This window comes from Malurus melanocephalus, unplaced genomic scaffold (genome assembly GCF_030028575.1).
Source record: "Malurus melanocephalus ecotype Western Australia unplaced genomic scaffold, MMel_1.1 scaffold_50, whole genome shotgun sequence".
NCBI lineage: Eukaryota > Metazoa > Chordata > Aves > Passeriformes > Maluridae > Malurus > Malurus melanocephalus.
This window is the reverse complement of record NW_026623282.1, coordinates 2,504,398-2,521,041: the sequence shown is the minus strand read 5'-3', so window position 1 is coordinate 2,521,041 and position 16,644 is coordinate 2,504,398. Positions and strand designations below refer to the sequence as shown.

At 39.8% G+C, this 16,644-nt stretch overlaps 1 protein-coding gene across 1 annotated transcript in view; it reads left to right on the top strand.

Moving 5' to 3' along the window:
- Positions 1-18: 18 nt before the first annotated feature.
- DOK7 (docking protein 7) overlaps positions 19-16,644 on the top strand; it is a 57,977-nt gene continuing 41,351 nt past the window's right edge. The window contains exons 1-5 of the mRNA XM_057365273.1: positions 19-275; positions 410-455; positions 2,564-2,794; positions 6,603-6,803; positions 13,133-13,252. Of these exons, the coding sequence (XP_057221256.1) occupies positions 222-275; positions 410-455; positions 2,564-2,794; positions 6,603-6,803; positions 13,133-13,252 (652 nt within the window). The 5' untranslated portion in view covers positions 19-221. The remainder of the gene's footprint in view (positions 276-409; positions 456-2,563; positions 2,795-6,602; positions 6,804-13,132; positions 13,253-16,644) is intronic.

The following is a 16,644-nucleotide window of genomic DNA, read 5'->3' as shown; positions in this document are numbered from 1 at the left end:
ACCCCCAACCCAGAAGTAAAACAGGTGAACAAAGAATTATTGAGGCGGTGCGCGGACCCCCTTTCCGCAGGCGTTAGGTCGGGGGCCGGGCAGGGCCGCGCTGGGCGCCCGCCCGCCCTCACGGGGCCCTGACAAAGCTATTTTGGAAGTGACCCCTCGGGCGGCCGGAGCGCGGGGCGGGCGCAGCGAGCCGGCGCAGCTGTCCGGAATCATGACTGAAGATGACGGATTCCGTGGTGGTGGAGGGTCACGTCAAGTTGAGAGACGGAAAAAAGGTCCCCGCTCCCGGCGCCCCTTCGGCCCGCGGGGGTCCCCGACCGCCGCCCCCTTGCTCTGAGGGGAGAGCGCCCGCTCTCCCCTGCCCGCTGCCCGGCCCCGGCTAACCCTGTCCCTTTGCCTCTCGTTGCAGTGGAAGAGCAGGTGGCTGGTGCTGCGCAAGCCCTCCCCGGTGGCAGGTAAGCGGGGCCCGGYGTGGGGACGGGGCTCAGGGCCCGGAGCTTGCCCGGCTCCCGCGTGTCAGTGCCCGCTGCGCCCTCGGCGGGGCCGTCCCAAAGCCGCGCCGCGTTCCGGCCTCGGGGCGAGCTCCTGCGCTCGCCAAAAACAACGGGAAAAGTGACTTTCCAAGGCACAGCCACTGGATTTGGTGCCCGTTCAAAAGGCACTTTTTAATTTTTTTTTTTTTTTTTTAATTTTGGAGGGGGAACTTATTTTTTCAGGGTGATTGCTGGCTGTAAAAAAAAATAAAAAAAAAGCCGGCATTGTAAGCTCGGTAGTTATTTTTGATCWGTGTTTTGACAGAAAATATCACTTCAATTTAAAAATAAAATGACATTTTGAATTAAGGAAGAAAAAAAAAAATAAGAGCGTTTCCATGCTTCTGAAGGGGAAATTGAAAATGTTGCACGGAGCTGATGTTTTAGTGCTGCAGAGGGAAAAGTAGGCTTCAGGTTTCCCCATCTATTCCCAAYAGGGAAAACATTTGGGCCCAAAAGTATATCTCTGTAGGGCTAAATGTTGCCTACACTTAGCAAATGTGGATCTGTATTGCTGCAGAATGGATTATGGCAGCTTTTCTAGGCTTTTAGTAAAAAGACTGAAGGCTGACTGAAGGCTTCTTATATTGCCGAGTGGTTACAGTAATTTTTAGTGGCTTAAATATCCGTATCCCATCTGAATCTGTGAAACTCCTGTGTGAAAGGGCATCTSTTTGTCCTAGAGCTGGTGTCTAGAWSCATGAATATGGGCCTSAGTTCCTAATGTGAGTAAACCAAGTTTGAAGGGGGTAGATGAAGGAGCCTGACTGATAATGTAGCTTATTCGTCAAAAAATGCTATTTTAATTCTAGCTAAGTTAGCCAGATTTACTAAAAAAAGCCCTGGCGATTTGCTTTTCTTGGTTCGTAAACCATAGTCRCTCTTTCTTGAGACACACGACTGTATTGCAGAATGTTTAAATACCRTGGCTGCAGCTGTTTTTGCTAACAGGTGCACAAAGACAATTGAGGATCCATGCAAAGCTCTGCATTAGTTAGCAGACAGTTCAGTCTTTCAGTCATTTTTCATTTGTGTGGAAATTTGCCAGTCCCTTGCCAAGCTGAGAGCTGCAGGGCACCTCACTGGGGCTGAGAGCACCATCCCCCATATTTATGAAATGTGCATGGGGGTCTTTCTCTTTCGTGGTTTGTAGTTCAGTGTAAGCTGTGGATGTTTCAGCTTTGATATTGACCATTAATTTCATGTATAACGGAGTCCTGTGTGGTAGGAAAGGAATGTGGGGGAAAGAGGGCTGCTTTTGTCATAAATGCAAAAGTTGGTAGAGATTGCTCCCCTTTTCTTGTCTTTTGGGTTTGCTTATGAAATTGTTGCTTTTCCTGTGGGGCCATTGCACTTKAACTGCTTTCTACCAGTGCATAGTTACTGTGTAATAAAAACCTCTGGGAAAGGGTTAAAAACAACTAGCGACACAAGCAAACACTAAAAAAAAAAATAAATGAAGGTGTGGCACATAATGATTTTTAGCAATGGCTGCTGTGTAGCATTTAAGTGGGAAACCTGAGCCAACGGTAACAATCTGGCAGTGTAGTCTGCTCGCCATTTAGTGGTTGGGTAATCTGTGAGCTACTGTAAGAATTTCATTTGTGGTTCAGTATGTTCTAATGAAAATACAGACAACAATAGACTCTCGGCCTTTAGAGTCTGTAATGTGAACAGCTATCCTAGCATAACTCCCAATGCTCAAAATTAACAAGTCAGTCCCTGCCAGACTCAGGACAGTATCTGAAATGCCACGGGACTTTGAGTAAAACAGGGAAGATTTATTATTGGTTTCTTTATTTCTGAGCCTGCAGGTTRACCTTGAAACATGCTTACAGTGTTTGCTTCCTGAAAACAAGGCCTCCAAACTACCTGGGGGTGGGCTGGGAAAAGGAGTYGGAGTTTTACATTGGCTTGATTAAGCTGATCCTGCAGTTGTCTAAAGCACCTTTGTATTGCAGCAGAGCACTGAGAAGTTTGTTATGGTCTGTGCTCTGCCTCATCATCTCTGACAGTTTTGCTTCTTTTAGACTGTTTGCTCATGCTGGTGTACAAGGATAAATCGGAACGAGCAAAAGGGTATAAGGAGAGGAGCAGCATGACCTTAGAAGACATCTGTGGCTTGGATCCTGGGCTCTCCTATGAGGGCTTGAATCACACGCTGGCAATCATCTGTCTCTCTCAAGTTGTGATGCTGGGATTTGAGAACAAGGAAGCAATGTATGCGTGGGATGTACGAATACGCTACAGTTTGGGGGAAGGTAACCTTCGTCTTCTCATGCTCCCCCCCCCCTCCCCCGGTAAAAAAAACAAAGAAAAGTGAAGCTAAAATGCAAATWAAAAAGTACAGTTCAGGACGAGATTGTCACTCATTTGAGAGTGGAGAAACTGTTCTCCCCCTTAGATGTTAAAGCAGGTAACCCTTATGATAGGTTTTGACTACAGTACCACCCTGTACTGATGGATAACTGTGACAACTCTTAATTTGGGGTTTTGATTTTGACACTGACAATGTGTAGCTTTGAAATGAAGTGATCAAATCTCTACTTCTGGTCCTGTAATTGACTCAGGGATTCTGGTAATGGGACTCAGAGGGAGCCTGAGTTAAGAGATGGAGTCCTGAGTAGAACTTTGCCAGTTCATGCCTAGTTTGCTGAGCTATCTACTGGATGTTACATTGATAATGCTCGTTGCTGTTAGTGCTCCATTTCAGAAAGAGACTTTTTGCAATAAGGAGTGCAGTCAGACATATTCTTTCAGCTAACTTAACCTTTCTCCATCCTTCTCTTTTACTTTCTTGGTTAGCAGCTCTAAAATGTACAGTAGTGAACAAAGAGATAATGTTGTCAATCCATAGTATCTGTCTTATGTTTGTTTAGTTATAACTAGGGATGGAAGGTAGGTGTGTGGGAGACACACATTAGCAATCTTTATCATTTGTTACATATGCTCTGCCATCTGTTGGGTTTGTGGGCTCGTTCCTTTTTCAGTACTTATGTAGAAAGATGGCCTGGGAATTTTGCAGTAAAAAATATTTGGAACTATCAGAAGTGAAATGTGTGGATGTACCTCTCAGGGCTATCAAATATGAAGCCTTGCATAACAGGCAAGGTCAGAGGGGGTTGCTGAACAGTATGAGTAGGTGGAGTAGCTGGTGCACTTTAATGATRCAGCTCCCTTGCCTTCCGGTTCTATTTATTTATTTATTTTTACTAGGTTTGGCATCTATATATAGCATAGACTTGTCCTAAAAGCTGAAGGAGTATTTGAATATGACAGGTTAGGTCTGGTTTTTATGATCATACATTGATCATGCTGAAGTAATCTCAATCTGGGTGTGAGGGTTATGGTTGTGATTGGAGGACATGCAAAAGCAGCAAAGGGATTTTTTTCGAGGCAAGCTGTGAATGAGGTAGGAATAGAGCCTATTGAATTATTGCATGTGCAGCCATGCAGTAAAGGTGAAGTGGGAGAGATTGTGTGTGGAGGTGAAGAAATGCAAAAGTAAGAAAAGTGTRATTGGTTGAACTGGCAATTATTTGTATAAAGTTAAATGCGAAAAAGCTTAGGGGAAGGAGAATAAACCAAAGCATAGAATTKTTTTTTAGAATTTTATCTTTCAGTACCTGTTTAGTTAGGAAAAGGAAGYCAAAGTGAATCTAGCTTGAGTGGAAAGAAATAGAAAATAGAGAAGAACTGGATGAAGAGAGGATGGTGACAGGTGTTTTTTTCTTAAAGAGTAGTAAGGGTGCCTTTGTGTGCCTTGAAAGTAAGGTGGCTGGATGATAAAAATAGGCTAGGGAGAGATGACCTCAGAGTCTGGGAAGCAAAAAAAAAAAGTGAAAGGAGCTGACACTGTTCTTGAATGAGGACCAYAGAATGGAGGCGTTCACACTGGAGTTCCCAGTGTTTTCTCTCAGCTTTTAGCAGATGAGGTGTATATGATTCCTGGAATGTGCTTGGGCCCACAACTCATTCTGAGAAGTTAGCATACTGCAGGTCAGTGCATAACTGTGAAAAGGAAAAGATGGGCTGAAGAAAATGATGAATTTAAGTAGTACCTTTTTGTTCAGGAATATACTCAGCTCTGTGTTTTCACAATTTTTTCTTTTTCATAGAGAAGGAGAAGTCAGTGGCTGGGGAGAATTTTGAAAAAAATTCCAATTTTACCAAGAAAGCAGTGATGGAAAATGTTCAAATATGCTTTTACCTCTACTTTGGCTTTGTTCAGATTTGGGTATACTGGTGGTTTTGTTTTTGACAGCAGTCTAGAATTTGAGCTGGAGCTCTTTGTTTTCAGCAGCTGTTGTAACTTGCAACTGATTGTGTAAAGAGTGGGCTCAATTCCTCATTTATGAAGCAGAAAGAATCCTGATGCTGCTTCTCCCATGGTTTAATTGCCAGCAAAATACTGGGCTGAGTTAACTGAGCAGAGGAGTCCAAATGACATTAAAGATTCCTTTCTTTGTGTTGCTGATCACTATGGTTTTGGAGTTTTTTTCATAGCTTATGTTTAAGCAGGTTGCGTAATAACTGCGTGCCCAAAAGGGGACATGGTGTGACTATTGATTTGCTCCCTAGCAGTGCTACTGGCAGAGCTGTAAGCAGAGCTGTGGTTAGTGAGATCTATCTCTGTCTCCTTGCACATTTCACTCGAATGACTTTGTGGCTAATTCTGCTGGAGCCTTAGGGAACTCACCAAATGCGTGTCATAGATGAGGAGTTGGCTTACAGCTGGGATCGTGACTAAGAATATAGCAAGTAGTTAGATGAGAAGCAAGACTCAGACCCAGATGAAATTTGTGATGCTTGAAGAAGCACAGGCAAGGAACAGGGAAAAGTGGATGTAAGAACTGAGAATACCTGGCAGCTGCCCTGTAGATTTCATAGGCAGATAGGCAGAGAACAGTTTGTGTGATCTTTGATGCATAACCAAGAGCTAAATTTATGTGCTTCTTGATAAATACCACCAAAAACCTTCTCCTGGAAATATAACAGTCTAGATGCTTCTCTCTACCAAAAAAAACTTTGTTTTTTTTTTTTTTTTTTTTTTTTTTTTTTTTTTTTTTTTTTTAATTTGTTTTTTCTTGTGTCTAATCACAACATGAAAGAAACTAGAGGAGTAGTGGAGGTCAAAACAAATGTTTGAGAATCATATGCTTGCTCACTTAATTTTCTCCCTTTGAGACTTGAGCACTTGAAGTGATACAAATAATTTATTATTCAGAATGCAATAGCCCTGGAAGAGAAAATGGGAAACCAGTCTAGAACACTGCTACTTTAGGTAAGGATACTGCAATATAGGCTTTACTGGAGTTGGGATTTGAATCTGGATTTTGTAACCTTGAATGAGATAGGTGCTTCTTTTTCTTTCTCCACTCTTAAAATTCAGGAAAAATTCAGGGGGTATGAAAAATTAACTGACATCTGAAAGTGTACCCATAAATCACTTAGTTTCCTAGTAATTTTAAATGTCTGGGCATCTAATGTCACCAACTCCTGACAGAATCACAAAGGCGGAAAAATGTAATTTTCCCTCTTTTACTGCTAGGAAGGAAGTGAAGCAGTTTATTAAACATTGTAAATGAGTCAGTAAAAGAGATATGGTTAGAACTTGCTTGGTTCTTTGAGCCTTGGTTTTTGGGCTCTTTGAGCACTKTGTTATTTGTGTGCATGCAGGTAGGAAAGGAGAAACAGGTTAGAAGAGGAGACAGAAAGCAACCCATGTAGTGATGCAGAGAAGGAAGACGTGGGTGAAGTCTGGGCTGGAAAACTGGCTGATCTGAGATAGGGAGTAGCCAGAAGACTTAAGAGAAATTAAAGTAGCATCACAAATTTAATTTTGTAGCATTAAGCTAATATAGGGTGGTTTTTTTTCCAATCCTAGACTGGCATAAGAGGTAGTAATGGTTTCACAGCTCCTTATATGCRGCTCTCTGGGCTCCTCATAGCTCTTCAAGCCAGAATCTCATGGTGTGGGCAGGGGTTGGTGCAAGTTCCACAGCTGAACAGAATGACTCATGTAACACTTGTATATTCTGTAGTAATTTTTTTTTCCTTATTTGATAGTTCATAGATTTCAAGTCTTTGTAGCCCCTGGYACTAAACTAGAGAGTGGGCCTGCTACCCTGCATTTCTGCAATGAYATCCTGGTCCTGGTGAAGGACATTCCTCCCAGTGTCATGGGGCAGTGGAAGCTCTCCGATCTGCGTCGGTACGGAGCTGTCCCCAATGGATTCATCTTTGAAGGGGGAACCAGGTGCGGCTTCTGTAAGTACAATGGAACCTGTCTTCTAAAATGTTGCCTGATGCCTTTTGCAGAAATGTAAATGCAGTCTCATTCAAAGGGGAGACTGCAGAACCAGCTGTGCTACTTTGTCATACAGGCAGCCTCTTATCAGAGGGTCTGTTCAGAGCAGATTGCTGCAGGGTTCAACCCTGCTGTTCAGTAAAAATCTGACTCTCTGGAGTCCTGGCTGAAAATTGCCCTGTGGCTGTCCAGAAGATATTAAGTCAAAAGTTGCTGTTGAACACAGAGTAAAAATAAGGTAATGAGATTTTGTGTCTTGTGTCATGCAAGAGATAAGGTAAAATGATTTAATGTTCAGATTATTAAATTTTGATTAATTATTTTGCTGTTTGCTGAGGGGGAAGGGATGTGGAGCTTATACAATATTCTCATTGTATAAATGATAATTTCTAAATCCCATAAAGGACTTTTTGCTCCTAAAAGTTAGGAAAAACTCTGTGGTCCCTTCCCTGTTAGTAGGTTTGTAACTTTTGGGGGYAGGGTCGTGTGATATATGGGGTCAAAATGAAAGCAAGCAGGCTGAAGCTAGTTTATGTAGCCTAGTAGCTAAAATGCACTTTTAGATGGCGAGAAATCTCTTGTTCCAATGGCCAATTTAGGACTTTTCAAATTCTCACTTCAGATAGAATGTAATGTTTGTATGCAAGATCTGAAAAGGAAATTTAATTAATGCACAGGTATAATAACATATATAATTAGGTTTGTATTCATAAGGTTTTAGCTTCCAAAGCAGAGTTTGAAGGCATGCTGAATTGATGATCTGTGAGTACAAATGGGTATGCAGATTGCCAGTTTGGATGTGAAGTTGTTTGACTTGCATACTTTCTCAATTAACAAACTGAAAAATTAGAGGGTTTCAGAGTTGATCCAAATACAGATATATTTTTCCGGGGACTTGCATACTTTTGCTCTGCATAATTGCTCTGCTCTGTTAATTCTGGTTGCCATACTTCTATGGAGTGGGAAACCCGAGTTCCTGACTTCTTTCTGACATGGAGGGTGTGGCCTCGGGGGATTGGTCTCTTCTCCCCGGTAACAAGGGATAGGAGAAGAGGATATGGCCTCAAGATGTGCCAGTGGAGGTCTAAGTTGGACTTTGGGAGGAATTTCTACACAGAAGGAGTTATCAAGCATTGAAATGGACCTTTCAGGGAGGTGGTGAAGTCAGCATCCGTGGAGGTGTTTAAGAAATAACTGGACATGACACTTAGTGGCATAATCTGCTTGACATGGTGGTGTCCAGTCAAASGCTGGACTTGATTTTGTCAGGGTCTTTTCCAACCTAATTGATTCTGTGAAATGAGGAGCTGTAGGCAATGGAACCTGAATTACCTATGGTTTTTCTTTCTTTTGTGTACATGCATTTTTAATTTTTTTTTTAAGTTTACAGGTGAATAGAATTGGAAAAGTACTTTGGGAAGGGTCCCACTACCTTGTTGACCATTTTCATGAAATGTGTGTTGATAGCAGAGACCCTTCAGTTACCACGGAAGGGTTTTTTTGCCTTTCCCCTGCATGTGTGCATTTTGGGAAAAACAGTATAATCATTTTGGTACAAAATAGCCTGGCATAGTTGGAAACGCTTTACAAGTTCAGGCTTATCTTGTTAAAGGAGCTGTTGCCCTTAACTAAGCAGTCAAACATAGCCGCAGGCATAACAACATTTAAATATGTGTTTAGTCTAAACRCTTGATTTAATATTGCCACTATAAGAAAATGCTTTTTGAAAATAGAACCTAAAGAAAAACATAACTCTGGTTGTTCTTGACAAAAGTGTGTTGGTAAAGAGAAAGGCCATCTTTCTTTAGGTATCTGACTCCTTAACCTCAGTCTTCTAGAATTCTTGAGGCAAGCAGGTAGTGTTCAGGAAAAAGATTGATATGTTATTTCAGAAGTTGTTTTAGTTCCTAAACAAAAGCACTCTCCATTACCCTGTCAAGTAAGTGTAATATARTATTATGCAGACTCTATTATTAATGTTACTTTCCTACAGGTTAAACCGTATCTTTGCTCACATTCATCCTGTGGAGCTCTGAATGTAGAAGATTAGTGAATTTAAGGTTTAAATATCAATGTAATAAATRCTAATTAAAAGGAGCCAATAATCCTGTGGTTTGATTGCCTCTCCTCTCCATAATAAAACACATGAAGCCCCAAACTGAAGCAGAGCTTTTTTGGGTATGTCTGTGGTAAAACTGAGGTCTAAAAGGTTTTAGCTTTCTGTTTCTTACTTCCTCACAGAAGTTTTCATAAATATAAAATAYTTTGTTATGTTTTGTTGCTTAGTACAGGTTTAGTTCAACTTCAAATGCTTTGGTACTCAAGCCAGGTAGAGGGAAACCATCTGAGATAATGCTGAGATTTCAAACATTAAATCTAGGWGCATTTTCAAGATGGTTTGCACAAGTCTGTTCATAAATTCAGAATTTACATTCTGAACTCCTCTTGCTCTTAACATCACAATTGTACTGATAGAGATTAAAAAATATTTTTCTGCTTCTGAAAGYTACATAAGTTATTTTCTGGGCAAAAATTTTGTTCTTTCTGTAGCTGAAGCTTAGTCACACATACTGTTTGCAAAAAAGCAGGTGTCTTGGCCCAGGGGTCAATTGGAAGTTTTATGTGGAGGAACGGGCTGGAAAACAGGAGCCTCTCACTTTCCCAAGTTCCCAGCTCAATTAGTGTGCGCCAGTTAAAATGACCAGTTGCCAGGAGAATGTTCACTTGGAGGTCAGTGTGAACAAATTTAAGTGGGGTAATAAAAGGGCACGTTAACACCGTGAGAATTCAGGCTCTCCAGTGTGCAAGTGCTTCAGGATTAGCTTCCAGAGCCTGGTTTAAACCTGCCTTATGTTTTCTGACAGCATCTCCTTGAACAAAGAAACTTGTAGWACCCTTAGTGCCCTTTGAAAGAACAAATGCTACTGCTGCTGCTAATTGCAGGATCAGCAGGAGTATTGCTATGATCATTTTTGTGTTTTGGTAAAATTTGGTACTTCCTTCTTTCCTTTCTTGTTTCCTCTTCTGCATTTATTTGAAAATTAGAAGTAGTAGGGGTGAGTAAACTGGGGCAAGATCTGAATTTTTTTGAGAAATCCTAGGCTGTGTAGATTAAAACTTCTGTTTGTATGTGGTTATTCTGTGCTGCCTCCTACTTAGGCCTCCTGCAGACAACCAGAATTGTTATTTTTTTTTTTTTTAGTAGTCATGCCTTTATCTGAATTAGCATTAATAGGAGTGTCCTTTGTCATTTTTCCCAGAGAGAAAAGCAGTGTGAGATACCCTCTAAGGGGGGCTGTTTATGGCCAGGGTTGGGATGTACTGGTTGGATAACATGCTGATTGCCATGGAATGAGCTGCCAGGGTTCCTACTGTCCTGCAGCTAAAAGACTTAAGGCTCTAGCACCTGTTAGGAGTAGTAATTAATGGGAAGGGGCTGACTGTACCTGCTTTCACACACCACAGAGATTGAAGTAATTTTTGGCTATTGTCCATTTTGAAAGTGTGTTTGCCCATGGGTTTGCTTTCTTAATATGATGAGTTAAAATCAACATTAGCAAGATTAAGCAGTACTTGGAAGTTTTGTAAAATTGGTAACTTGTCTTGAATGCTTGAGGGATTGTAAAAGCTTTTACTGCTGCCTGCCACAGAGGACTGGCTCAGTGTTTCAGCCTTGTGCAAGTGATTGGAGGCTGCTTTTCACCGAGTCTCTTACCCATGGAGGGAGCTGAGTGAGCCCTTCAGTCTGGTGAACAGCTGTGTGGTATTACAGTGATGCATACCACATACTCCTCGGCTTCTAAATGCCTGTGCACCAAACCTGTTACAACACATGACTGAGATATGTAATTTCCAGTAGTGAATTTCTCAGTTTTCTCAAGAAAGCGGAAAAGAAATGTAATCTCTTACTTTTATGTATGCTTTAAAACTTGATTTAGTTAAGCCCTACCTACTCATTCATCTCACTTGATGTTTTCTTGCAAGGACCCTTAGACTGCTTCCTTCCCTTGCATTCTAGTTCTACCCACCAAAACAGGAAAGGAAATGTTTCCTGTGAGAGTCAATCAGCAATTAAGGTGCTCATGTGAATAATAGACCCTACAAAGAACTTGTATGTGTATGTTGGATTTGTAACCACATGCACATGGGCATACACTGCTTGCACTGGTTAGGTAAAGGTCATCACATTTGGTTTTGGGATTTCCAAATGACTGATAGTTATTTGCAGAAAAAATCCTTTGAGTTAAGCAGCCARCTCACACACGCACTGCCGTTGTTTCCATTAAAGGTTTGTAGAACCTCTTARGAGTTTAAGTAACTCTTGACAAAAGCTATAAAAGAACAAAGTGGTCCAGATGTGCTCTTTATGTACAGAAATATTTGAGGAATCCTTTTTTTTGGCCCTCAATGGCAATAGGGATGTGTAGGATTCTGCTGAATTATCAAGCCACRTAGTAAATCATTGTGCTTGAGACATGAATGTCCTCTGCTCTGTTGTCTCTATATCCTGCTTATTCATTGTGCACAGAATGCAAAGGTCAGGTTTCTGTACTTTCCCTCTTCTCTGTTCAGGGAGGAAAAGTCAGCTCAAAGAAAAAGCTGAATTTCAAATTATTCCTGAATTGCACTCAGGTGTTTTTTTTCCTAATACAATGTCCTCAATGTCCTTTGACTTTGACATCTCTTGGAGAGGGGAAATGGGGCAAGATTGCAAGTGAGTCACCAGCAAAAACCTTCATACCTGCATTAATAATATTGTAGTCTCCTAGATTGTGTCTGATCATGAAGCCAGGATGTGTTTATATTTCTTTGGTTGAAGAATTCTTGATAGGCAAGATCTGAAGAGATGCAAATGAGGTGGAGTGACAAATCAAGTTATGAAGATGCCTCTGACAATGTTGTCTTGAATAGATTTAAGCAGAACAGGCAGAGGCTTAGATGTGCCATAAATTAGGAATGATAAAAGAGTGTGGACCAGAATATGTTTCCTAGAGTGGTCAGTTTACAGCTTGCTGGCTGTACCTAATTTACTAAAATAATTATTGTGGCTTGTGGTTCACTCTTTATTATTCCTTTTGTTTGAATCCCATAGCCCCTTGTCAAGCTGTCAAAAGTGTATCCATTTATTAAGGGAAATGTGAGTATCCTGTTGGATATGACAGGGCATATGTTTGGAAAGTGATGGGGATGCAGTCATTCTGGTCAAGATCAGCTCTGCTGCTTTGACTAAAATTGGAAAAAATATGTGTGCAACTCAGAATTGGCTAAAGACATGCAGAAGTTAAACATKTCCAGATCAGGGGCCTGAGTCAGAAGGAGAGTCAGGTGAAAAAAACGTACTGCAGGTCTAAGATTTGGTATTGGAGTTTTCTGGTGTGCATGGCTCTACTGAAGTGGCAGCACTTCTTCAAGGTCTATATATTAACTAATTTACTTTTTTGTCTGTACTGAAGTTTTATTTCCCTGAATTTGCTGGTTACTGAGGTGGTCTTTTGCCTGATATTTTAAGGTAATTTTTTTTTTCCTGGAGTGATTTATATTTGGACTGACAATTCTCAAATAAAATGTTTTGTGGAGCTKTTCTAGTCTTTCGTGTTGTTTATGTCGCCATGTACCATGGAGCTCATAACTTGTTTGTTTATTTAGTGATTCTCATTCTAATTTTGCTTGGGGCTATTCTTAATGAATGGAAAGCAAATATCAGAATAGAGCAAAGGGTAAAGATCTGATGACAACCTGTGGAGTTGTGTTACTTTCTGTTAATAATAGACACATAGGACTTAGTCTAGGAAAATCTAAACTGTAATCCAACAATATAACCAAATTCTCATTTGTTGGTATATAAAAAGCTCCTCTTGCTTAAAACTGGTTAAAATTAGAACTAACTTGATTCATTCTTTTGAAGACACCTAAAGTATCCCCAACACTTCTTCCATAGCTAAAATTTGACCTACAAAATTTTAGGGGTAAATAAGAGAGGTAAAAGGTAAAAGACCTAGACAGCTGTTGAGAGTAAGGTGTCAGCATTTAGGGGGGATTGGAACTAGATGATCTTTAAGGTATTGGAGCTAGATGATCTTTAAGGTCCCTTCCAACCCAAGGCATTTTATGATTCTAATGTGTGTGTACTGACCTGAATTTTTAATTTCTTTTCCCAGGAGAATATCTTGTTGACTTCCTTTCATGCACTTAAAACTCTTAATTGCTATGTTATAAATAGCTTCAGCTAAATATATTTATAGTGTTTCCAGGTGAAAACCAGACATATTTATCTTGTGTTTTCTTGCAGGGGCTGGTGTTTTTTTCCTCTCCTGCGCTGAAGGGGAGCAGATCAGCTTCCTGTTYGACTGCATCGTCCGCGGCATCTCCCCGACCAAAGGCCCTTTTGGTCTGCGTCCAGTGCTCCCAGGTTAATGCAGGAAGTGTAGAGTAACCAAGTGAAGCAGGAGCTTGTCATGTCTCACACTCACTGCTGCTGCTGCAAGAACAGCTTGCAGACACCGAGGGTGTGCAGAGTGCAAAGTGGTTTTCATTCTGAAATGTCACCTTGCAGATTTATAAGCTGGATGTACCCAGTTTGCCCCTGCTGCTCTGGCTCATTCATACTTCTGGTGGTATTGCTAACTCTAGCCCTCTCTGATTTAACAGTACTAAAAGATGGCAATAKGAATTGAAAAGGAACTGTAATTTTAGTTTTAAACTTACACATTTAACTTGGATCTGTGTCTGCTTTGTTATTTTGATAGTTTAATGGAAAACTAACTTCTGGAGCATTTTGAGTTTATCCAAAACACAATGTTCTATGTCTTGTCAACCTTAGAAAACTCTGTTTGGCCTCCACATAACATTTATGTTTTTCAGCTTGAGCTTTTTTCCTGATGTGTGAGGATTAAACTTCATTTCTTATTTCGTGGTAAATGCTGCATCCACTGTAATGTTCAGAGAYGAATTTGGATGGCATCATAATAAACCCTATTGCCTTTTGATTTCAGCAGGTGAAATACAGTATTGAGTCAGAATGACTCTGTTGAACAGACAAAAGTGTAGAAATGAGATTGCAGAAAATGATCTGTGATTTGGTGGTGGAATACTGTGAGAATAGGCTGCAGGCATGGTGAAGGATGAGGTGGGATTTGTGGAAATACTTAAGTTTCTGTTTAAGTATTAGACAGTTAAGTATTTGACAGGGTTTTATTGCTGTTATAAGATTAATATAATTGCAGGAAACAAATATCATGGAAAAGATTAGATCTATACGTGACACTTGTTAAAATAAATTATGAAAAATTAGTTTAAATTAAACATAATAAACACAAGGCTCAGTTCATGTAGTCTTTCTCATGTTGTAAGACAGAAGTAAATTAAATAATCAAACAGAATAGTGGACAAAAAAGTCATTCTTGTGTGATGATAAGTTTACATTCAATTAACTGGAATGCTAAAAAAAAGAAGCAAACAGAAAAAAACCCAGCGACAGAAACAGTGTTGATGCTTAAAGCTTTGGTATTGAAAACGTTTTTCTGCATATCTAAAGCGATGGATGTGTATACATACAGGCATATATATATATACACAGATACATATATATACAACTAAATCTTTTACATAGCAAAAATCTATGTCCTGAAAAATTAAGCCTACAAACAACAGTTCTGTTGTCTTTTTTAAAAAATTACTATTTTGAGTTTTAACTTTTAGATGGCACAGTCTTTGAAGATTCATKTTTTAGAAGCATGTAGGAGTAAATCTGCTTTCACATCTTCGTTATCACTTCTGGTGTTTGTGGGTTGTTGTGCCACATACCACAGTCCCTTCCCTCCTTCAGGAGCTCTGACCTCACCGAGGAGCGTGAAGTGGATGTGGAACATCCTGGGGAGTATTTGGTGTTTTTTGTAAGAGAAGGCCTCTTTTCTGAGGTCCTTTCATTTCTCTTCTGTGCTTGATGACCTTGTAATTAGAATATCATCCACCTGATTACATCTTCTTTCTCTGGAGAGGGGAAGTATTTTGTAGAGATTTGTGCTCATGTTCTTGCTGAGTCCTCTGCCTTTATACAAGCTACCTTGGGCCCTCTAACTTTCCTTTTACCCTTGTGTCTTTCCATTTGTTGTCACTTCCTATGTACATGTTCCTTCATGGAAAAAACATTTTTTTATGTTCTCCTTTATCTGTTATCCCATGCAGAAGCTTGTACAGATCTGTTTAAGRCACACGCACATGTAGAGTTCTGGTGACTCATCCATAAACTAATTTTCCTTATCATGTTGTTGTTACACAGAATGTACTGTATTGCTTGAAAAGGGCAAGACTACCAGCTGCACACTGTCAAGTACTGAAATTCTCCCAACCTTTTGAAAGCATCAGCATTTAAACAGATTAATTRTCTGTACACTTCAGGTAACTAGATCAAAACTTCCAGATTGGGGATTCTATCAAGAAACATCTTGTCTGTGTTGTTCATATTTACTACAGTGCAGAATACTGCACAACCTCAACTGTACTTTAGTATGCAATGTTCTGCTGTTGTGCAGTTTAAAAAGATTTTAGASAAACCTTCTCTTCACAGTTTTGCTGCCTGAATTTGGCATCTTGCCATTGCTTATACCTTTCCAACTTAAACATTAAATATTCTTGAACACTCTGGGATTTTCAAGCAAAGAAAACACACAAAGGGCAGATTCACAGAGAAAGAATGTGGTAAAAATAGTCACAGTCACACCAACATCCATAGCACAAATACAATCTKTAGATGTTGTGCAGCCAATGTGTATAGTCTGTCTTAGTAAAAAAGATTAATGAATGAAGCCAGTTGCTTCAGGTGCAAACAGCTCAACTATATGGTTAGATAAAAGGAGTGCTGCAATATTTATTTGTTAGCATGAAAGTAGTCGGAGATAGTCGAGAATGGTTTGAAGAAGACTGAAAAATGAGCAGTTTTCTTACTTGCCACAGTGATTCTTAAATGAATGTAAAATGCCTAGTATCCAGATGGAATTTGTAAACTGGGTCTGCAAGGTGTGTTTGTTCAAGGACAATATTAACATCTTCTTTTCAGGATTGTAGTTTTAAAAATGAKACCTTATTTCCTAAAAAGCATGTTCTTTTCACATGGATATGAATACTGGATTTTATTTATTTTATTTTATTATGTAATCTATAAAATATGTAATGAAAATCCAGTGCAGCGGGACTCATGAACTTGTCTGAGCATTGCCAGGTGACACAATCTGGTCTGATCTCTCATAGCAGACCTGCTTTGAGCAGCAGGTCTGGCTATTGAATTCCTGAGATCCCCTCCAGCCTGAATTATTCTTTGGAAATGAATATTTACTATTTATTAAGTTACTATTACTATTAATTTACTATATGAAATTACTATTCTCATGATAAATAATAATTTTATTATGTGTACATCAAAATAAATTGAAAAAGGAAAAGAACATTAGATGTTTTATGGTTTATTACTTATTGTACGTATTTTGGGAGTCCATTAATTTTTCATAATTGTACCAAAGCAGTCCTATTGATAGCTCCATTAGCAGATTGAAGCTTTTGATTTGTTAAAAGCTGCATTATCAGGTTTAATGAAAAAGCTCCTGAAGACAAAGAAGAGGGAAGGTAAAGGTCGTGTAGGTATAGATACCTGGAGATGTTTTTAGGAAGTGTAATATTTTCAATAAAGCACTCGAGTGATGTGATGTCTTTGGATGGTTTGTTTTTCCCAGCTACTAGTTGGAAGAGAACTGCTGTAATTGTCTGCTAGCATGGTCTATTTTTTGGCCTTGAAGAGATATTTAGAAA